The following is a 23,328-nucleotide window of genomic DNA, read 5'->3' as shown; positions in this document are numbered from 1 at the left end:
TGAAAACAAGGATTCACTGAAACACTCGATGAATGAAGAATTCAATGAATCTCTGTATCACTGAAAACAAGGTTTTACTGAAACACTCTGTGAATGAAAGCTTCATTGTATTTCTGAATCACTGAAAACAAGGATTCACTGAAGCACTCAATGAATGAACGATTAATTGAATCTCTGAATCACTGAAACCAAGTACTCACTGAAACACTCGATGAATGAACAATTCATTGAATCTCTGATTCACTGAAAACAAGGATTCAATGAAACACTCGATGAATGCAAGATTCATTGAATCCCAGGGCTGGGAGCTTAACATACAGGGGTATTCAGTATTTAGGAAGGATCGACAAAAAAGAAAGGGAGGAGGGGTAGCATTGCTAGTAAAAGAGGGGATAAATGCAATTGAAAGGAAGGATATTAACTCAGTTAATACAGAATCTATATGGGTGGAGCTAAGAAATAGCGAGGGGCGAAAAACATTAATAGGAGTGGTATATAGGCCTCCAAATAGTAAAATAGAGGTTAGGGAGGGCATCACGAGGGAAATTAGAGAAGCGTGCAATAAGAGCACAGCTGTCATCATAGGTGACTTTAACTTACATATAGATTGGACTAGCCTAATCAGTAAAAATAATGAGGAGGAGGAATTCCTTGAGTGTTTGAGGGATGGTTATCTGGATCAATATGTCGAGGAACCAACTCGGGAACAGGCTATATTGGACTGGGTACTGTGCAATGAGAAGGGACTAATCAGTAATCTTGTTGTACGGGGACCCTTGGGTCAGAGCGATCATAACATGATCGATTTCTCACTCGAAATGGAGAGCGAAGAAATTGACTCAGAGACTAAGGTCCTGAATTTAAACAAGGGGAATTATGATGCCATGAGACGGGAACTGAGTAGGTCTGATTGGACAACGTTCCTGGGAGGACTGGAGGTAGATAAACAATGGCAAACATTTAAAGATAGAATGACAAAATTGCAAAAATTGTTTATACCAATCTGGCATAAAAGGAAATCTAAAAAGGTGACTCAACCGTGGATAACAGGGGAAATTAGAGACAGCATAAAATCCAAAGATAGGGCGTATAAAATAGCCAAAAAAAGCGCCAGAGCGGAAGATTGGGAACAGTTTAAGATAGAGCAAAGGAGGGCAAAGGGCATAATCAAGAGGGGCAAAATAGCTTACGAAAACAAGCTGGCGGAAAATATAAAAACTAACTCCAAAAGCTTTTATAAGTATATCAAAAGGAAAAGACTGGTGAAAACCAAAGTTGGTCCATTGCAGTCAGATACGGGGGAATATATAATGGGAAATAAGGAAATGGCAGATCAACTAAATGCATACTTTGGGTCAGTCTTTACGAAGGAAGACACAAAAAACCTCCCTGGGATATCGGGAAAAATAGGGACATTGGCAAAGGAGGAACTGACGCAAATCAATATCTCTAAGGATATGGTGTTAAGGAAGCTAAAGGGATTGAAGGTGGACAAATCCCCAGGGCCTGATAACATGCATCCTAGGGTACTGAAGGAGGTGGCCCTAGAGATAGCGGATGCACTAAGGATGATTTTTCAGAATTCATTAGACTCGGGAACAGTGCCGATGGATTGGAGGGTAGCTAACGTTACCCCACTATTCAAAAAGGGGGGTAGGGAAAAAGCAGGTAATTACAGACCTGTAAGCCTTACATCAGTTGTGGGCAAAATGCTGGAGTCCATCATTAAGGATGAAATAGCGGAGCACTTAGCAAATGGGGACAGGATAGGACAGAGTCAACATGGATTTACAAAGGGTAAATCGTGCTTGACTAATCTATTGGAATTTTTTGAGGGAGTAACTGGTAGAATAGATGGGGGAGAGCCAGTAGATGTGGTGTACCTGGACTTCCAAAAGGCCTTCGATAAGGTCCCACATAAAAGATTAGCATGGAAAATTGAGGCTCATGGGATAAAGGGGAAAGTTTTGGCGTGGATAGGGAACTGGCTGTCAGATAGAAAACAGAGAGTTGGAATAAACGGCTCATTTTCTGAATGGCAGGCAGTAACAAGTGGGGTACCACAGGGATCTGTCCTGGGCCCCCAGCTGTTCACAATTTACATTAATGACCTGGATCAGGGAGTCGGATGCAGCATTTCCAAATTTGCAGACGACACTAAACTAGGAGGGGGGGTGGGCTCAGAGGAAGAGACCAGGAAGCTCCAGAGCGATTTGGACAGACTGGGCGATTGGGCGGATAAATGGCAGATGCACTATAATGTGGACAAGTGCGAAGTTATCCACCTTGGGTGCAGGAACGGGAGGGCAAATTATTATTTAAATGGCAATAGATTGGGAGAGGGGGAAGTACAGAGAGACCTGGGTGTTCTTGTACACCAGTCACTGAAGGCGAGCATGCAGGTGCAACAGGCGGTCAAGAAGGCAAACGGTATGCTGGCCTTCATAGCAAAAGGGTTAGAATACAGGAACAGGGATACCTTGCTGCAGCTGTACAGGGCACTGGTGAGACCACACCTCGAGTACTGTGTACAGTTTTGGTCGCCTCATCTGAGGAAGGATGTTCTTGCCATGGAGGGGGTGCAGCGGCGATTCACCAGGCTGATACCAGGAATGGCGGGAATGACCTATGAGGAGAGACTATGTAGTTTAGGGATGTACACACTGGAGTTTAGAAGATTGAGAGGGGACCTCATAGAAGTGTATAAAATTCTGACAGGTCTAGACAGACTGGATGCAGAAGGAATGTTTCCCTTGGCGGGTGAGAACAGAACTAGAGGACATAATTTAAGGATAAGGGCTAAACCATTTAGGACAGAGATGAGGGGGAATTTCTTCACTCAGAGAGTGGTGAACCTGTGGAACTCATTGCCACAGAGGGCAGTGTATGCCAGCTCATTAAATATATTTAAGAGGGAATTAGATATATTTCTACGGGCAAAAGGGGTTAAGGGTTACGGAGAGAAGGCGGGGACGGGATACTGAATTAAAGGATCAGCCATGATCTCATTAAATGGCGGAGCAGGCACGAAGGGCCGAATGGCCTACTCCTGCTCCTATCTTCTATGTATCTATGTATCTATGTAATGATTCACTGAAACATTCGATGAATGAAAGTTTCATTGATGTTCTGAGTCTGATAACAAGGATTCCCTGAAACACTCGATGAATGAAAGATTCATTAAATCTCTGAATCACTGCAGACCAGGTAAAGATGACAGATTTCCTTGAGTAAAATAAATTAGTGAACCAGCTTGGTTATTAACGACAACCCGATAGTTTCATGGTCACCATTACTGATACTAGCTTTTTATTCAAGATTTATTTAATTAACTGTATTTAGATTCCCCAGCTGCCGTGGTGGCATTTGAACTCCCGTCTCTCGATCATTATTCCATGCCTCTGGTTTACTAGTCCAATGATATTATGACAATGCTTCCCTATACATCAGGGAATGGAGGAGGCCATTCAGCCTCTCCAGTTTGTTACATTAGTAACAAGTGGAGGCCATTGAGCCCTTTGAGCCTCTTACACAGGAACAAGAGGAGGCCATTCAGTCCTTTGAGGCTGTTACATAGGAACAGGAGAAGGCCATTCAGCCTCTCCAGTTCGTTACACAGGAACAAGAGTAGGCCATTCAGACCTTTGAGCCTGCTACACAGGAAGAAGAGGAGGCCATTCAGCTCCTCGAGTCTGCATTAGCAACAGCAGGAGCCCATTCATCCCGTCGAGCATATTACACAGGAACAGGAAAAGGCCATTCAGTCCGTCGAGCATGTTATATTAGGAAAACTAATGGACAGGAAGCAACAAATAATGTTTATATCTTACACGGCTATCCCTTAAGTCAAGGGGCTGGAATATAAATGGAGGAAAATTATACTAAAGCTGTGTATATTTCGGTTTAGACCGCATCTGGATACTGCATTAATTCCTGGGCTCTGCACCTCAGCAGGGATATACTGGCCTCGGAGAGGGTACAGCACAGATTCACCAGAATGATACCTGGGCTGAAAGGGTTAAATTATGAGGACAGGTTGCACAGACTGGGCTTGTATTCCCTCAAAGATAGAAGATTAAGTTGCAATATAATTGAGGTGTTTGAGATGATTAAAAGATTTGATATGGTAGATAGAGAGAAACTATTTCCTCTGGTGGGGGGAGTCCAGAACAAGGGGGCATAACCTTGAAATTAGAGTTGGGTCGTTCAGGGATGATGCCAGGAAACACTTCTTCACACAAAGCGTAGTGGAAATCTGGAACTCTCTCTCACAAAATGCTGTTGAAGCTGGGGGTCAATTGAAAATTTCAGGCCTGAGATTTATCGATTTTTTCTGGGTAAGCGTATTAAGGGATACGGGAACAAGGTGGGTAGTTGGAGTTAAGGTACAGATCAGCCATGATCTAATTGAATGGTGGAGCAGGCTCGTGGGGCTGAATGGCCTCCTCCTGTTCCTATGTTCTTAAGAGCTCTTTGTCGCCTCACTCTTGTTTGCATATGTTGCTCAATGTGCACCTGTGACCTTTCAGAAACCTTATCTGTGCCATTATATGAATAGTCCATTGTTTACTGTCTGTGAGCATCAAACAACAACAACATGTTTTTATATAGAGCCTTTAATGCAGTGAAACGTCACAAGGCAATTCACAGGTGGAAACAACATGGACACCGAGCTATATAAGGAAATATTAGGGCAGGTGAACAAAGGGTTGGTCAAAGTGATAGATTTTAATGAGCGTCTTATAGGTGGAGAGAGAGTTAGCGAGGCAGAAAGGTTTAGGCAGGGAATTCCGGTGCTTAGGGCCCAGGCAACAGAAGGCATGGCCACCAATGGTGGAGCGATTATAATCAGGGATGCTCAGGAAGCCAGAATTAGAGGAGTGCAGATATCTCAGGGTGTTGTGGGGCTGAAGGAGATTACAGTGATTGGGAGGGCCGAGGCCATGGAGGGTTTTGGGAAAAAGGATAGAAAATTTTGAAATCGAGGCATTGCTTAACTGGGAACTAATGTAGGTCAGCAAGCACAGGTTTGCTGGGTATTCGGGACATGGTGCGATTAAAGACACGGGAAGCCGAGTTTTGGATGAACTCAAGTTTATGGAGTTTAAAACATGGTACACCAGCCAGGAGTGGGGGAACCCGTGGATGTGGTGTATTTGGATTTTCAGAAGGCATTCGATAAGGTGCCATGCAAGAGGTTATTAAACAAAGTTAGTGCTCATGGGATTGCGGTTAATATACTAGCATGGATTGAGGATTGGTTAACGGACAGAAAACAGAGTGTAGGAATAAACGGGTCATTTTCGGTTTGGCAGGCTGTAACTAGAGGCGTACCACAATGATCAGTGATTAGGGCTCAGCTATTCACAATCTACATCAATGATTTGGATGAGGGGACCATATCCAAGATTGCAGATGATACAAAACTGGGTGGGAACGTAAATTGTGATGAGGATGCAAGGAGGCTTCACGGGGATATGGACAAGCAAAGTGAGTGAGCACAAACATAGCAAATGGAATATAACGTGGAGAAATGTGAAGTTACCAACTTTGATGGGAAAAATAGAAGAGCAGAGCAGTTGTTAAATGGTGAGAGATTGGGAAATGTTATTGTTCAGAGGGACCTGGGTGTCCTTGTACATGAATCACTGAAAGTTAACTAGCAGGTACAGCAAGCAATTAGAGAAGTGATATTTCGGCCTTTGTTACAAGAGGATTTGAGTATAAGATTAAAGACGACTTACTGCAATTATATAGGGCCCTGGTGAGACCAAACCTGCAGTCAGAATCGGGGGAATTTATAATGGGGAACAAAGAAATGGCAGACCAACTAAGTACATATTTTGGTTCTGTCTTCACAAAGGAGGACACAAATAACCTCCCAGAGATGTTGGGGAACATAGGGTCTGATGAAAGGGTGGAACTGAAAGAAATCAGTATTTGTAGGGAAATGGTGTTAGGAAATTTGATGGGACTGAAGGCCGATAAATCCCCAGGGCCTGATAATCTACATCCCAGGGTACTTAAGGAAGTGGCCCTAGAAATAGTAGATGCATTGCTGGTCATCTTCCAGAACTCGATAGACTCTGGAACGGTACCCATGGATTGGCGGGTAGCTAATGTTACCCCACTATTCAAAAAAGGTGGTAGAGAAAAGGCGGGGAAATATAGACCGGTAAGCTTGACATCGGTAGTGGGGAAAATGCTAGAGTCCATTATAAAAGATGTAATAGCAGAGCACTTGGAAAGCAGTGACTGGATCGGACAAAGTCAACATGGATTTACAAAAGGTAAATCATGCTTGACTAATCTACTGGAATTTTTTGAGGATGTAACTGGTAAAATAGATAAGGGAGAACCAGTGGATGTGGTGTATTTGGACTTTCAGAAGGCTTTCGATAAGGTCCCGCATAAGAGATTAGCGTGCAAAATTAAGGCACATGGGATTGGGGGCAAGGTATTGACTTGGATAGAGAACTGGTTGGCAGTCAGAAAGCAAAGAGTTGGAAGAAACGGGTCATTTTCTGAGTGGCAGGCAGTGACTAGTGGGGTACCGCAAGGATCGGTCCTAGGACCCCAGCTGTTCACAATATATATTAATGATCTGGACGAGGGAATTGGATGTATTATCTCCAAATTTGCAGACGACACAAAGCTGGGGGGGAGGATATGCTGTGAGGAGGATGTCATGAAACTCCAGCACGATTTGGACAGGTTGGGTGATTGGGCAGAAACATGGCAAATGCACTATAATGTGGATAAATGTGAGGTTATCCACTTTGGAGGCAAAAACAGGAAGGCAGATTATTATTTGAATGGTAATAGATTGGGAGAAGGGGAAGTGCAAAGAGACCTGGGTGTTCTTGTACACCAGTCGCTGAAGGTAAGCATGCAGGTGCAGCAGGTGGTTAAGAAGGCAAATGGTATGTTGGCCTTTGTAGCAAGAAGGTTTGAGTACAAGAACAAGGATGTCTTGCTGCAGTTGTACAGGGCCTTGGTGAGACCACACCTTGAGTATTGTGTGCAGTTTTGGTCGCCTTACCTGAGGAAGGACGTTCTTGCCATGGAAGGAGTGCAGCGAAGATTCACCAGGCTGATACCTGGGATGGCAGGAATGACGTATGAGGAGAGATTGTGTCGATTGGGCTTATACTCACTGGAGTTTAGAAGATTGAGAGGGGATCTCATCGAAACCTATAACATTCTGTCAGGCCTGGACAGACTAGATGCAGGAAGGAAGTTTCTGATGGCCGGGGAGTCCAGAACCAGGGGTCATAGTCTAAGGATAAGGGGTAAGCCATTTAGGACTGAAATGAGGAGGAATTTCTTCACCCAGAGAGTGGTGAACCTGTGGAATTCTCTGCCACAGAGGGCGGTGGAGGCCAGTTCATTAAGTATATTCAAGAAAGAGTTGGATATATTTCTTAAGGCTAAAGGGATCAAGGGATATGGGGAGAAGGCAGGGAACGGGTACTGAATTTGGATGATCAGCCATGATCTCATTGAATGGTGGAGCAGGCTCGAAGGGCCGAATGGCCTACTCCTGCTCCTATCTTCTATGTATCTATGTATTGTGTACAGTTTTGGTCTCCTTACCTATGAAGGATATTCTTGCCATAGAGGGAATGCAACAAATATTCACCAGACTGATTCCTGGGATGGAGGATTATCCTATGAGAAGAGATTTAGTAGACTAGGACTATATTAATTAAAGTTTAGAAGAATGAGATGTGATTTCATTGAAACACACATTATTCTTACAGGGCTTGACAGGTGGTTCCACAGGCTACGGTGACCAGGGGTCACAGTATTAGAATAAGGGGTCGACCATTTAGGGCTGAAATGAGGAGAACTTTCTTCACTCAGAGGGTGGTGAATTTTGGGAATTAGGGCTGTGGAGGCTTAGTCGTTGAGTATATTCAGCATAGAGATTGATAGATGTTTGGATATTAAGGGAATCAAGTGATATGGGATAGTGCAGGAAAATGGAGATGAGGCAGAAGTTCAGCCATGATCTGATTGAATGGCGGAGCAGAGTCGAAGGGCCAAATGGCCGACTCCTGCTCCTATTTCTTATGTTCTTATGAGTGCATTGGAATAGTCAGGTCTAGAGGTAACAAGGGCATGGATGAGCTTTTAGCAGTAGATGAGCTGAAGCAGGGGCAGAATTAGGCAATGTTACAAAGGTGGAAATATACGGTTTTAATGATGGAGTCATAGAGTCATCGAGTCACAATGGCACAGATGGAGGCCATTCAGCACATCGCGTTCTTGCCGGCTCTCTGTAGAGCAATCCATTGAGTCCCATTCCACCGCTCTATCCCCGTAGACTTGCAAGTTTATTTCGCTGAATTGACTATCCAGTTGCTCCTTGAAAACAATGAGTGTCTCCACTTCCAACACTTCTGTCGGCAGCGAGTTCCAGGTCCTCTAAATCGCTGCATAAAGCGGTTTTTCCTCACATCCCCAAAACCTTAAATCTGTGTCTGCCAGTCCTTGTACTATCAGCTAGTGGGAACAGCCTTTCACCGACTAGCCTATCCAAACCCGGCATAATCTTGTACACTTCTATCAAAACAACCCTCAACCTCCTTTGTTCTCATGAAAACAATTCAACTTTTCCATCATATCCTTGCTGCAAAGCGCCCCCATCCCCGGAACCATTCTGTTAAATCTCCACTATACCCTCCCAATGACGTTCACATCCTTCCTAAGGTGTGCTGACCAGAACTGGATGCAATACTCCAGTTGTGGCCTAACCAGAGCTTTATAAAATTCAGCATAACTTCTCTACTTTTATACTCAATGACTCTATTTATGAAGCCCAAGATCCCATATGCTTTGCTAACCACTCTCTCAAAATGCCCTGCCACCTTCAGGGACATATGCTCTTTAACTCCCAGGTCCATCTGTCCCTGTACTCTCTTTAAAAGTGTGCCATTAAAAGTATATTGCTTCTCCCTATTTCCTTCTGCCAAAATGCATCACTTCAAAGTTCTCTTTATTAAATTCCATCTGCCACTTTTCTGCCATTCTGCTAGCCTTTCGATGCCCTGCTGCAGTCGATTGGTTTCATCATCACTGTTTGCCATGTCCCCAAGATTGGTGTCATCGGCAAATTTAGAGATTCACTCGCTATTCCAATATCCAGGTCATTTATATATATCAAGAAGAAAGCAGTGGCCCCAGAACTGACCGTTGGGGAACACCACTGTCTGCCATTCCCCAGTCTGAAAAACAGCCACATACCAAACACTCTGTTTTCCAGCCTTAAGCAAATTCCTTATCCAAGCTGCCACTGAACCATCTATTCCATGAGCCTCAAACTTGTTAATCACCGTAGAATCATAGAATTTTCCAGCATGGAATGAGGCCATTTCATCCCATCATGTCCACGCCGGCCAACAAAGACCTGTCCAGCCTAATCCCACTTCCCAGCTCTGGGTCCATAGCCCTGCAGGTTAGGGCATTCCAAGTGCACATCCAAGTACTTTTTAAATGTGGTTAAGGTTCCTGCCTCTACCACCCTTTCAGGCAGTGAGTTCGATTCCCTCACAACCCTTTGGGTGAAGAAATTTCCCCTCAAATCGCCTCTAAACCTTCCACCAATTACTTTAAATTTGAGCCCCCTGGTTTTTGACCTCACTACTAAGGGAAATACGTCCTTTCTATCCACTTTATCTCGGCCACTCATAATTTTAAACACCTCAATATGTTCTCCCCTCAGCCTCCTCTGTTCCAAGGAAAACAAACCCAGCCTATCAAGTCTTTCCTCATAGCTAAGATTATCTGCTCCTGGCAACATCCTTGTAAATCTCCTTTGTACCCTCTCTAGTGCAATCACATCTTTCCTGTAATGTGGTGAACAGAACTGCACGCAGTACTCTAGCTGATGCCTGATTAGTGTTTCATACAGTTGAAGCATAACCCCCCCTGCTCTTGTATTCTATGCCACGGCTAATAAAGTCATGCATTCCATATGCCTTCTTAACCACCTTATCTACCTAGCCTGCTACCTTCAGGGATCTGTGGACATGCACTCCAAGGTCCCTTTGTTCCTCTACACTACTCAGTGTCCTACCATTTAATGTGTATTCCCTTTCCCTGATAGACCTCCCAAAATGCATTACCTCACACTTCTCCGGATTGAATTCCATTTGCCACAGTCCTGCCCACGTGACCAATTTATTGATATCTTCCTGCAGTCTACAGCTTCCTTCTTCAGTCTCAACCGCACAGCCAATTTTATTATCAACAGCAAACTTCTTAATCATACCCCATATATTCAAATCTAGATCATTGATTTATACCACAAAAGGCAAGGAACCTACTACTGAGCCCTGCAGAGCCCCACTGGAAACAGCTTTCCAGTCACAAAAATAACCATCAATCATTACCCTTTGCTTCCTGCCTCTGAGCCAGTTTTGAAACCAACATGATACTTTGCACAGGATCCCATGGGCTTTCAACTTCGTGATCAGTCTGCAATGTGGAAATCATCAAAAGCCTTACTAATGTCCATATACACTATATCAAATGCACTACCCTCCTTGTTACCTCCTCAAAAAATGTAATCAAGTTTGTCAGACATGACCTTCCCTTAAGAAATCCGTGCTGAATATCCTTGATTAATCCGTGTCTTTCTAAATGAAGATTTACCCTGTCCTTCAGAATTCCTTCCTATAATTTTCCCACCACCGAGGTTAGGCTGACTGGCCTGTAATTACTCGGTCTATCATTTTCTCACTTTTTAAACAAGGGTACCACATTAGCAGTCCTCCAGTCCTCCGGCACCACTCCTGAAGCCGGAGAGGATTGAAAAATGATGGTCAGGGCCTTTGCTATTTCCTCTTTTGTTTCGCTTAACAGCCTGGGATACATTTCATCCGGGCCTGGGGATGTATCCACTTTTAAAGCTGCTAAACCTTTAATACTTCCTCTCTCACTATGTTTATTTCATCTAATATTTCTCACTCCACCGCCCCCCCAATAGCAATGCCTGCTTCACCCCTCTCCTTTGTGAAGGCAGACGCAAAGTATTTATTAAGAACCCGACCGACGTCTCCCACCTCCACTCACACATTACCCTCATCAACTCTAATAGGCCCTACACTTTCTTTAGTTATCCTCTTAATCTTAACATATTCATAAAACATCTTTGGGTTTTCCTTTATTTTACTTGCCATCAATTTTACATGCTCTCTCTTTGCTTTCCTAATATCCTTTTTAATTGATGCCCTGCACTTTCCGTACTCCTCTAAAGATTCTGGAGTATTTAGCCCTCGGTATCTATCATACGCCTCCCTTTTTTTCTTTCTCCTACACTTTATGTCTCTAGACATCAGGGGGCTCTAGATTTGTTAGTGCCACCATTATTCTTTAAGGGCACATATATGGTGTGAACCCTCCGGATCTCCTCCTTGAATGCCTTCCACTGCTCTGACACTGATTTACCTTCGAGTAGCTGCTTCCAGACTACTATGGTTAAATCCCCTCTGAGCCTAGACGAATTTGCTTTTCCCCAATTTAGAATTTTTATTCCTGGTCTATTCTTGTCCTTTTCTACAACTGCCTTAAATCTAACAGAATTATGGTCACTAGCACCAAAATGCTCCCCCATTGATACCTGTCCAGCTTCATTCCCTAAAACAAAGTCCAGAACCGCATCCTCCCTTGTTGGGCTTGCTACATACTGGCTAAAAACGTTCTTCTGGATGCATATTAGAAACTTCGCACCTTCTATACCATTCACAATAATTTTATCCCAGTTATTATTGGGGTAGTTGAAATCCCCTATTATTGCCCTATATTTTTTCTACTTCTCAGAAATTTTCCACATATTAATTCTTTTATCTCCCTCTCACTGTTAAGGGGGTCTGTAGTACACTCTCAGCAGTGTGATCGCCCCTTTTTTGTTCTTCAATTCGACCCAAATGGCCTCGTTTGATGATGCCTCCAACATAACATCCCTCCTCATGGATGTAATAGTTTATTTAATCAATATAATCTGAAAATGTTGAGCTGACATACCTGCCCCTCTTTCAGCCGCGTCTCTGTAATAGCTATAATATCATAGTCCCAAATATCTACATGTGCCCTCAGCTCATCTGCCTTGTTCGCTATACTCCTTGCATTGATGTATATACCATTATTATTATTATTACAGGCAAACCTCCTTGTTGACTACTACCTAGCCCTTGATTCCTCTGTCCTTCCAATTAATTTTCTACGTTTTTGTTTTCCAATTCCAGTTTTTCTTCCCTCCCTATTGACTCTATACTTAGGTTCCCATCCCCCTGCCAAGCTTGTTTAAACCCTCTCCAACAGATCTAACAAAGCCTCCCGCGAGAATATTGGTCCTGTTCCCGGTGAGGTTCAAACAATCTGGCTTGTAAAGGTCCCACCTCCCCCAGAAACGGTTCTAGTTCCCCAGGAATCTAAAGCCCTCCGTCCTACACCATCTCTCCAGCCACGCATTCATCTGCTCGATCTTCCTATTCCTGAACTCACTAGCACGTGACACTGGTAGTATTCCAGAGATTATTACCTTTGAGGTCCTGCTTTTTAACCTCTTTCCTAGCTCCCTAAACTCTAACTCCAGGACGGGCTTCAATTCCACTCTCTACTTATCACAGACCCCGTGGAGAAAGCAGTTCAGTCCCAATGTGGCTGTATCACAGAACCCAGGTGAGAGCAGACTGGCCCAGATGTTGGAAAGCCTCCAGTTTTTTTCATCATTTCATGTATTTTACGATTAGAGTAAATGGATATTTCACCATATTCTTCAACTCCTCTCTGAACTTAGACTGAGTCACGGCATAAATACAGGTGTTTGTGCAGCAACTCAGCAGTTGGAGCATGAATCCAATTTCTACAACAAAAAAAGACGGATAAACAGAGCTGAGCCCCAACCACCACATTCGTATACCTATTAAACAAACTGTAAATATTAACCATAACAGGATGAAATTCCCCGAGATAACAAAGAGTAAAATGATGGATTTCCTGCGGCTCTCCATCTCTGGGTCTCTGGGACTCTCCCCACTGCTATGATCCCGGAGTCTCCTGCGGGCTCTGTTGGCCACTAAAATGTATCTGACAGTGAGAGCATTGAGCAGCAGAATCAGAACAAATGGGACACACGGGGTTAGAATATAATGAAGGACTTCGATTGCTCCCCATATCTGTGAAAGTGTAACTCTAGTCTCTGTACCACAAAACGCGGGGAAATTGACAAGAACATACACATCCATCTGTATAAAATACCAGGTGATGTCCTTTAAACCGCTCAGCACAGTCACTGTTCCCAGAACCACAGCCGCAGTTTTCTCGGTGCAATATTTAGTTTTCAGCTTCTGACAACAAATGGCCACAAATCGATCAAAGGTGAAAGTGACGGTGAACCAGACAGAACAGTCTGTGGCTGCGGACAGCAGGACAGCGTGGATATTACAGATGCGGATGGACTTCAGGAAGAGAAATTGTTCCCGATAAACAATTGGAATGTGTCTCAGTATCAGGTCCAATATAATGACCAGTAGATCCGCCGTTGCCATGGCCACCAGGTAGCGAGTGACACATTTGGAGAGACCGCACGCTCCCCTAGACAGGATCACAATCGTCACTAAGTTAACTGTGAGGAAGGGAAAAAACAGGCAAATTATACATCTGGCTGTGAGAAAAGCAGCAGTTTGACGGAATTCTGTGTGAAATCTGCAAATCATTAGCGAAATTCAATGAAATAATCTAATTATATCACCTCTAATACATTGCAGAATCAATAAGTGAAATGCGAATAAATACAACATGAAAGTAACAGATATTTAATCAATGAGAGATGAACTGAAAGATCTACCTTTAGCACAGCAGACAAAAGCACCACTCGAGGTACCAGGGACACAAAGGACCAGAACCTCTCAGGATTTCGCTTCTGTGCCCCTGTGTTTGGGAGTGGGAAATCCAGCTTGGATTCCTGCTCCTGGTTTGAATATTCATTATATTCAGAAATGAAAATGAATGCAACGGCAAAATACAGAAACTACAAGCTTAACATGCAATAGTAGCAGGCAATTGTATTCCAAATGCTCTAATGTACCATGTAAATACTAAGGTAATATCCAAGTGCACTGCAGTTATAAAGATAACTGGTGCATAAGAAGTGTTTGGAAGATTGTGCTTTCTGCATTCTTGCTGAAACACTTAAATTGTAGCCCATCTAAGGGAAGATTTTCCAAATAATATTACAAATAACATCAGAAAGTAGGGTCCCTGAATTAAAATAATTAGTTATCTTTGACCAGGTAATTTCCCACTAAATGCGTTCATTATCATCGAAATCAGGTGACTTATCCAACAGGCAAAGTGCCGCCGAATACTTTTGTAAAGTGTCTAAAAGCAAATGGAAGATTATCCTTGTAACTTTTCAGCAGCTGGTTTCCAACTTGTGCATAGAATATTAGACGGGAAAATATTAATGAATTTTCTTATCCTCAGTACTTCAGTTGCAATCAGCTGGGAAAGTTTATCCAGAAGTAGAGCAGGAGGCAATAGAGAATCACTCTTGGTTTCACTGAGTGACCTACTGTAGTGTGCCTGACGGGCATGGGATCACATTATAAATTCAAAACAAAGATGGGAAATAAAAGTATTGAAATCTGACTGAATGAACTTTTTGTGAGAATGTAAATTATCCTGTAATCATTTTCTAACCGGCAGAAGCAATGACATTTATGTAGACCTGGAGATGGTGGAAAAAGAGACACTGACTTGAACTGAATGATTAGCGGCTATTTCAGAAATTGAAGGATGTGTTTGTGATCTCCCAGAATTATTGATGTGACTCTGTGTAAGGAACCACAACGCTCAGAAGGTGAAAAGCCTGCTAATCCATTAAAACAATCGTCTGATCGGTTACAAATGTTCAGTGTGGAGAGCAGCCTGAAATTCGTTAAAGTATCTCGTCCAATATATTTTCTTGAGTTAATGTAGAACACTAAAATTTTGTTAACACCGTATCTCGTTCAGAATCATTAGCCAAAAGCAGCAGGGAAAGGATGGGGAATGAAAATGAGACAAAGGCAGTTAAACAAGATTTACAGAACTAATAGCTGGATACAGAGACATACCAGCAGCTGCAACAGTAACGAGGAGGTTCCAGTAATTTTAAACAACAAACCATGCATAACAAAGTTGCATCAACTTGAAAAATAGATTATATTAATAACTCAATATCCCACCATAAAGAGCAAGAAAAATATTACAGATTAACATAGTTTATAGAATTATTAACTGGTCATAGATACTTACTAGGAACTCCAACGAGAGCGAGGCTGGGATAATAAATCTTTTGTATATCCTGAAATATAAATCTTATCCGTATAGCTTCAAAAACATTTTCAAAAGAGATTTTCGATACCATGCCTTCCCTTCTGTGAGTGGCTGCTGGTATTTCTGCTGGAGGCAACACGCTGAATGTGTGATGTGACACAGTGAAGGGAGCTCCTTAAATAAAGCAGAGAGAAATCCCCGAGCGACATCATTAGACATCATTGTAACTGAGAATAATTAGTCAGTGAACAAACAGACACATTAAACCGTCGTCACCACAAAACTTTAGTGAAAAACAATCTAGCTCACCTTAATGTACACAGCTTTAAATTAAAACTGAACAAATGTGCAATATTTCACCAGGCCGTGAAATACCGAGGGCAGAACAGGCAGAACGGAGTTTGTCTTCCTGCATTGAACTAAAAGTCAGAGCAAATGACGAGAAAGTGAAAGATAAACGGAAGGAATAAAAGAAGAACAAAATGGATTGACTTCACATTGTTGAGAGGAGAAGTGAAGATGGATATTAGTGATGGAAGGTGCCATCGACAGTGCTATCAAGCTGCACTTACTGACCAATAACCTGCTCACTGATGCCCAGTTTGGGTTCCGCCAAGATCACTTGGCTCCTGACCTCATTACAGCCTTGGTCCAAACATGGACACAGGAGCTGAATTCCAGATGTGAGGTGAGAGGGACTGCCCTTGACATCAAGGCAGCATTTGACCGAGTGTGGCATCAAGGAGCCCTAGTAAAACTGAAGTCAATGGGAATCAGGGGGAAATTCTCCACTGGCTGGAGCCAGATCTAGCACTAAGGAAGATGGTTATGGTGGTTGAAGGCCAATCATCACAGCCCCAGGACATCGCTGCAGGATTTCCTCAGGACAGTGCCCTAGCCCCAACCATCTTCAGCTGCTTCATCAATGACTTTCCCTCCAAAATACGGTCAAAAATGGCGATGTTCCATGATGACTGCACAGTGTTCAGTGCCATTCACAAATACTCAGATAATGAAACAGACCATGTCCGCATGCAACAACACCTGGACAGCATTGAAGCTTGGGCTGATAATTGGCAGGTAATATTTGCACCAAAGGTGTGCCAGGCAATGACTATCTCCAACAAGCGAGAGTCTAACCACCACCCCTTGACATTCAACGGGAGTACCATCGCTGAATCCACCACCATCAACATCATGAGGGTCAATATTGACGACAAAATAACTGGACCAGCCGCATAAATACTATGGGTACAAAAGCATTTCAGAGGCTAGGTATTCTGTGGCGAGTGTCCCACCTCCTGAATCCCCAAAGCCTTTCCACCATCTACAAGGCACAAGTCAGGAGTGTGATGGATTACGCTCCAATTGCCTGGATGAGTGCAGCTCCAACAACACTCAAGAAGTTGGACACCATCCAGGACAAAGCAGCCCGCTTGATTGGCACCCCATCCACCACCTTAAACATTCACTCGCTCCACAACCGGTGTACCGTGGCTGCAGTGTGTACTACTACAAGATGCACTGCAGCAACTCGCCAAGGCTTCTTCGGCAGCACCTCCCAATCCTGTGACATCTTCCACCTAGAATAACAAGGGCAGCAGGTGTGTGGGAACACTACCACCTCCAAGCTTCCCTCCAAGTCACACACTATCCTGATTTAGAAGTATATCGCCTATCCTTCATCTTTGCTTGGTCAAAATCCTGTTACTCCCTCCCTAACAGCACTGTGTGAATATCTTCCAAAGATTGACTGCAGCGGTTCAAGAAGGCGGCTCACCACCACCTTCTCAAGGGCAATTAGGGATGGGCAATAAATTAAGAAAAAACATGATGTCTTATCTGTCCAAATATACCTTTGGGGTAGAAAATTTGGGATGTATAGAAAGCTGTCTTTGTTCCAGAGTGCTGAACAGCTTAATGGTGCTAGATCTCAGAAGCTACTCTTTGTGATCTTTGTATGGTTATAGTTGTAAGACGTTAGAATTCACCCTTGTCTTTTATGAACATAAGAACATAAGAAATAGGAGCAGGAGTAGGTCATTTGGCCCTTTGGGCCTGCTCCGCCATTCAATTAGATCATGGCTGACCTTCTGCTTCAATTGCATTCGCCAGCCTTATCGCCATATCCCTTGACGCCCTTACTAGTCAGAAATCTATCGGCTTCTGTTTTGAATATATCCAATGACTGAGCCTCCACTGCCCTCTTGGGTAGAGAATTCCAAAGATTCTCCACCTTTATGTGATGAAATTTCTTCTCATCTCAGTCCTGAATGCCCAACCCTTTATCCTGAGGCTGTGCTCCCAGGTTCTAGACACCCGAGCCAAGGAAAACATTCTCCCAGCATCCACCCTATCAAGCCCTGTAATAATTTTGTATGCTTCAATGAGATCTCCTCTCATTTTTCTGAATTCAAGAGAACACAGCTCTAGTTTACTCCATCTCTTCTCATACGACAGTCCCGCTCTCCCAGGAATCAATCTCGTGAACCTTTGTTGCATTCCCTCTATGGCAATTATATCCTTCCTTTGGTAAAGAGAACACAATTGTACACACTACTCCAGGTGTGGTCTCAGCAAGGCCCTATATAATTGGTGTAAGACTTCTTTACACCTGTACTCAAATCCTCTTGTAATGAAGGCTATCATACCATTTGCCTTCCTAATGGCTTGCTGCACCTTCACATTCACTTTCAGAGATTCATTTACAAGGACACCCAGGTCGCTTTGATCATCTGCATTCCCCAATCTTTCACCATATAGGAAATACTCTGCCTTTCTGTTTGTTCTACTGAAGTGGATAACTTATAATGTGGATAACTTTACATTTATCCACATTATAAGCCATCTGCCATGTTCTCGCCCGCTCACTGAGTCTGTCGAGATCCCCTTGAAGCCTCGTCACATACATTTTGCAACTGACACTGCCACCTAGCTTTGTGTCATCAGCAAATTTGGAAATTTAGTCCCCTCATCCAAATCATTGGTATAGATTGTGAATAGCTGGGGCCAAAGCACCGATCCTTGCGTGCCCCACTAGTCAAAGCCTGCCATCCTGAAAAAGACCCGTTTATCCCGACACTTTGTTTTCTGTCTGTTAACCAATTCTCAATCCATGCTAGTATATTACCCCCAATTCCATGTGCCCTAATTTTGTTCACCAACATCTTATGTGGGACCTTATCGAAGGCCTTCTGAAAATCTAAATACACCACATCTAATGATTCCCCTTTGTCTACTCCACTAGTTACATCCTCAAAGATCTCCAATAGGTTTTTCAAACAGGACTTCCCTTTCTTAAATCCATGTTGACTCTGCCCAATCTTACTATTAGTTTCTAAGTGTCCAGTTATTTCATTCTTTATACTAGATTCCAGCATTTTCCCAACTACTGATGTGAGGCTAACAGATCTGTAGTTCACCGTTTCCTCTCTCACTCCCTTCTTAAATAGCGGGGTTACATTTGCTATCCTCCAATCTGCAGGTACCATTCCAGAATCTATAGAATGCTGGAAGTTGACAACCAATGCGTTCAATATCCCAATGGCCACCTCTTTCAAAACCCTAGGATAAAGGTCATCCAGTCCTTGAGATTTATCGACATTCAGTCCCATTAATTTTGCTAGTAATGTTTTTTTACTAATAATAATTTCTTTAAGTTCCTCAATCTCGCCAGACCCTTTATTTTCTCCTTATTTCTGGGAGCTTTTTTGGGTCTTCCTCCATGAAGACAGAAACAATGTATTTATTTAATTTCACTGCCATTTCCTCATTCCCCATTATAAATTCTCCCATCTCTGACTGTAAAGGGCCTACATTTACCTTCGCCAGCCTTTACCTTTTAACATACCTATAGAAGCTTTTACAATCCGTTTTTATATTTTTCGCTATTTTTGCTGATATTCCATTTTCCCTTTCTTTATCAATTTCTTGGTCTCCCTTTGCTGATTTCTAAAAAGATCCCAATCCTCAGGCTGACCGCTTTTTCTGCCAACTTGATAAGCTTCCTCCATTGACTTAATACTAGCTTTAATTTCTTTTGTTAGCCATGGTTGGATTACTTTTCCTTTCGGGTTTTTATGCCCTAGAGGTATATATGTTTGCAACAAATTATTCATTATTTCCTTGAATGTTAGCCATTGTATGTCCACCTTCATACATTTTAGTGTAGTCTACCAATCTACCATGGCCAAATTGTCTCTCATACCCTTGTAGATACCTTTGTTTAGATTGAAGACCTTAGTTTCAGATTGGACTACATCACTGTCAAAATAGTATAAAATTCAATCATATTATGGTCATTGTCGCTGAATAACCCTTTACCACAAGATTATTGATTAGCCCTTTCTCACTACACAGTACCAGATCCAGAATAGCCTGTTCCCTGGTTGGTTCCTCCACATACTGATCCAGGAAACCATCACGCATGCATTCAAAGAATTCATCCTCCACACCATTAGTGGTAATTTGATTTGCCCAGTCAATATTTAGATTAAATTCCCCCATGATTACTGCATTGCCCTTGTTAAATGGACTTCTAATCTATTTATTGATACTGTGCCCTACATTACCATTACTGTTTGGTGGCATATACACAACTCCCACCAACGTTTGCCGCCCTTTGCTGTTTCTTAGCTCCACCCAAACTGATTCCAGTTCTACAGCACCATCTGCCAGGCCAAGATCTTTTATCTCTACCGTACCGATCTCATCCCTTATTAACAGCGCTACACCACCTCCTTTTCCTTCTTGTCTGGCCTTCCTAAATGTTGATTACCCTGGAACATTCAGTTCCCAGCTTTGGTTGCCCTGCTTGAATCGCATGTTAACATGGCAGATTTGGGTCAACAGATATAAACCAATCACCAATTGAATAATGATCAAAACGTGGGAAATAATCCTTATCGAAGGATGAACCTCGATATTCATACCGATATCCCACCAGGACGAATCTTCCCCGACCTTAAGGATTGCTTTACGCAGTTCATGGTTTTCCTGTACCAAGGTATAAAAGTACTTTTGGGACTGACTAACACTTCTCATTAACTCTAGCAAATGTTCCGGCAGAGGTGGAATGTCATATCCGAACTGAGTCATGTACCTGTTGTAGTTGATCCCTTACCTCCGCTTTTACATCAACATCTACTTACCTATGCAAATAAATACTTAACAAAACCCCAAGTCTCACAGGTTGGATTGCGGTAAAGCAAAAAGTTCCTGCCACAATAGGACAAGTCAAGACTGTACTGGTACTCCCGGTGCATTGCAGTGACACAATATTCACCCTTCCCTCGATAAGCAGATTGTACGGGGAAATGCTGTCCCGCCATCAATTTCAAGGTGCCGTTCCATGCTATGCCATGCCAATCAAACCCGCACACAGTGGCTGCATGTTCCACCACATCATAATTAGTAATAAGTTTGAAAGGCAGAAGAAACAGAGGCTAAAAAAATAGACAACAAAGGGGTTTGGCAGTGTTTAATAATACATTCTTCAATGCAAGGAGTCTAGTGAATAAGGCAGATGAGCTGAGGGCACAGATAGACAAGTGGAAATATGACATCATAGCTGGTAATGAAACATGACACAAAGAAGGGCAGGAATGGCATCTCAAAATCCATAATTACTTGGATCTCAGACGAAATAGAGAGGTGCATAAAAAGGAGGGTGTCACAATATTGGTTAAAGTATCAATTACAGCTGTGAGTAGGAATGATATGTTAGACGGATCAACAAATGACACCATATAGGTTGAACTGAGGAACATTAAAGGGGCAATTACACTGCTGGAAGTGTACTATAGACCCCACATAGTCAGAGGGAGATAGAAGAGCAAATATGTAGGCAAATTCTGAGAAGTGCAAAAACAAGAGGGCAGTAATAGGACAGGGATTAAAGTACCCAAACATTAACAGTGATAGAATCAGTGTAAAATGTATAGAGGGTGCAGAATTCTTAAAACGCATTCAGGGGATGCTTTTTTAGCCAGAATGTAACAAGCCCAACAAGAGAGGGGGCGGTTCCAGATTTAGTCATAGGGATTGAAGCTGGGCAGTTAGAAGGGGTAGCAGTGGGAGAGCATCTTTGTGGTAGTAATCATAATTCAATTAGTTTTAGTTTAGTTATGGAAATCGATAGACCAGGAGTAAAATCTCTCACTTGGGGAAAGGCCAATTTAAAAATGTTACTGAGATGTGATTTAGCAAAAGTAGACTGGAAACAGCTACTTGAAGGTAAATCATTTTCAAAGCAGTGGGAGGCATTCCAGGAGACAGTGATGGCCGCGACCAATTTTGTTCCCCCAGAGAAAAAGTGCGGGACTCTCAAATCTAGCGCCCCCTTGCTGTCTACTGTCATAGAGGGTAGACTAAAGCAAAAAAGGAAAGCTTATGTCAGATGCCGGGAGCTAAATGATGCAGAAAGCTTAGAGTACAGAAAGTGCAGGGGTGAAATTAAAAAGGAAATTAGGAAAGCAAAGAGAGGGCATGAAAATATTGGCAAGTAAATTTCAGGAAAACCCGAAGATATTTTATAAATACATTACAGAGAGAACAGGGACTATTAGCGACCGAAAAGGTAAACTGTGTATGGAAGTAGAAGATGTGGGTATAGTTCTTACTGAATAATTTGCATCTGTCTTCACAAAAGAGAAGAATGACACAGATATTATTGTTAAGGAAGAGGGTTGTGAATTATTACATCAGATAGACATAGTGAGAGAGGAAATATTAAGGCGTTTACCATCTTTGAAAGTAGATAAATCACCATGTGCTAATGACATTTATCCCAAACTGTTAAGCAAAGCAAGGGAGGAAATAGCAAAGGCTCTGACCATCATTTTCCAATCCTGTCTGGCTACAGGTGTGTTGGCAGAGGAGCGCCAATGCTCTTCCATTGACTTAAACGGGACAAAGCGAAAAACTCAGTAAATACATGTCAGTCAGCCTGTCGGTTTCCATATCGGTACCAACGACATAGTCAGAAAGAGGGACGAGGTCCTGCAGGCAGAGTTTAGGGAGCTAGGAGATTAAAAAGCAGGATCTCAAAGGTAGTAATCTCCAGATTACTACCAGTGCCACATGCTGGTGAGTACAGGAATAGTAGGATAGAACAGATGAATGTGTGGCTGGAGAGATGGTGCAGGAGGGAGGGCTTTACATTCATGAGGCATTGGGACCGTTTCTAGGGAAGGTGGGACCTATACAAGCCGGACGGGTTACACCTCAATGGAGCTGAGACCAATATTCTCACGGACAGGTTTGTTAGGGCTGTTGGTATGGGTTTCAACTAGCTTTGCAGAGGGATGGGCACCAGCATATAGGAGTAGAAAAGAGGAATAATGTGCATAAAAGAGTGAGCGTGTTGGATAGTACTAGAGAAGATAGAACTAGAGGAGGTAACAGCTGCAGAACATACAGATGGAAACATCCGAGATGCCTTCGTGAAAGGCCTTCGGTCAGACTACTCACGGCAAAGACTGCTGGAATCAAAGGACCTCGACCTGAAAACAGCTGCTATCCTCGCTCGCTCCTTGGAAGTGGCCCATCGGGACCTCGAGGCGTACTCCAGGTACTGTGCTGCATGACCCTGGGACTCGGGCCCGACCCCGGCCGCAATACCCCTCGCACCGCCGCCTCTGGGACCTACCATAGCGTCGGTGCCCCGGAACCGTTCGGGACCACCACCCCCGGTACCGGCTGCGACATCGGAGCCCCGCGATCAGGCCGCCGGCTGCTTCTTCTGTGGCCAGGTGAAACATCCGAGGGCGCGCTGCCCTGCAAGAAACGCGACCTGCTCCGACTGCCACAAGAAAGGCCACTTCGCGAAGGCCTGCAGGGGGAAAGCCACAGACGCCAGCAGTGCCTCATGCGAGTTGTGGGGGCGGCCATCTTTCATCAAGGACACAGATGCCAGTATCCCCTCGTGTGAGTCGTGGGGGTGGCCATCTTTGATCAAGGCCACCGACGCCGGCAGTGCCTCATGTGAGTTGTGGGGGCGGC

General features: G+C 43.3%; 1 protein-coding gene across 1 annotated transcript; it reads right to left on the bottom strand.

Annotated features, from left to right (window-relative positions):
* Positions 1-10,017: 10,017 nt before the first annotated feature.
* LOC147086909 (putative G protein-coupled receptor 139) lies at positions 10,018-13,842 on the bottom strand. The gene has a single exon (XM_085978156.1). It carries the CDS (start codon positions 13,722-13,724, stop codon positions 12,735-12,737), a length of 990 nt encoding a protein of 329 aa, XP_085834282.1. The 5' UTR covers positions 13,725-13,842; the 3' UTR covers positions 10,018-12,734.
* Between the last annotated feature and the right edge of the window lie 9,486 nt (positions 13,843-23,328).

The sequence above is a fragment of the Somniosus microcephalus genome, unplaced genomic scaffold (genome assembly GCF_052327205.1).
Source record: "Somniosus microcephalus isolate GS21.2 unplaced genomic scaffold, FLI_Smic_1.0 unresolved_chr6, whole genome shotgun sequence".
NCBI lineage: Eukaryota > Metazoa > Chordata > Chondrichthyes > Squaliformes > Somniosidae > Somniosus > Somniosus microcephalus.
The sequence above is the reverse complement of the archived record's forward strand: the minus strand, read 5'-3'. Positions and strand labels throughout refer to the sequence as shown.

What these genes read in the sequence shown, in the direction of transcription:
- LOC147086909 (XM_085978156.1), bottom strand. Translation starts at nt 13,724, where the DNA reads ATGATTTGCAGATTTCACACAGAATTCCGTCAAACTGCTGCTTTTCTC.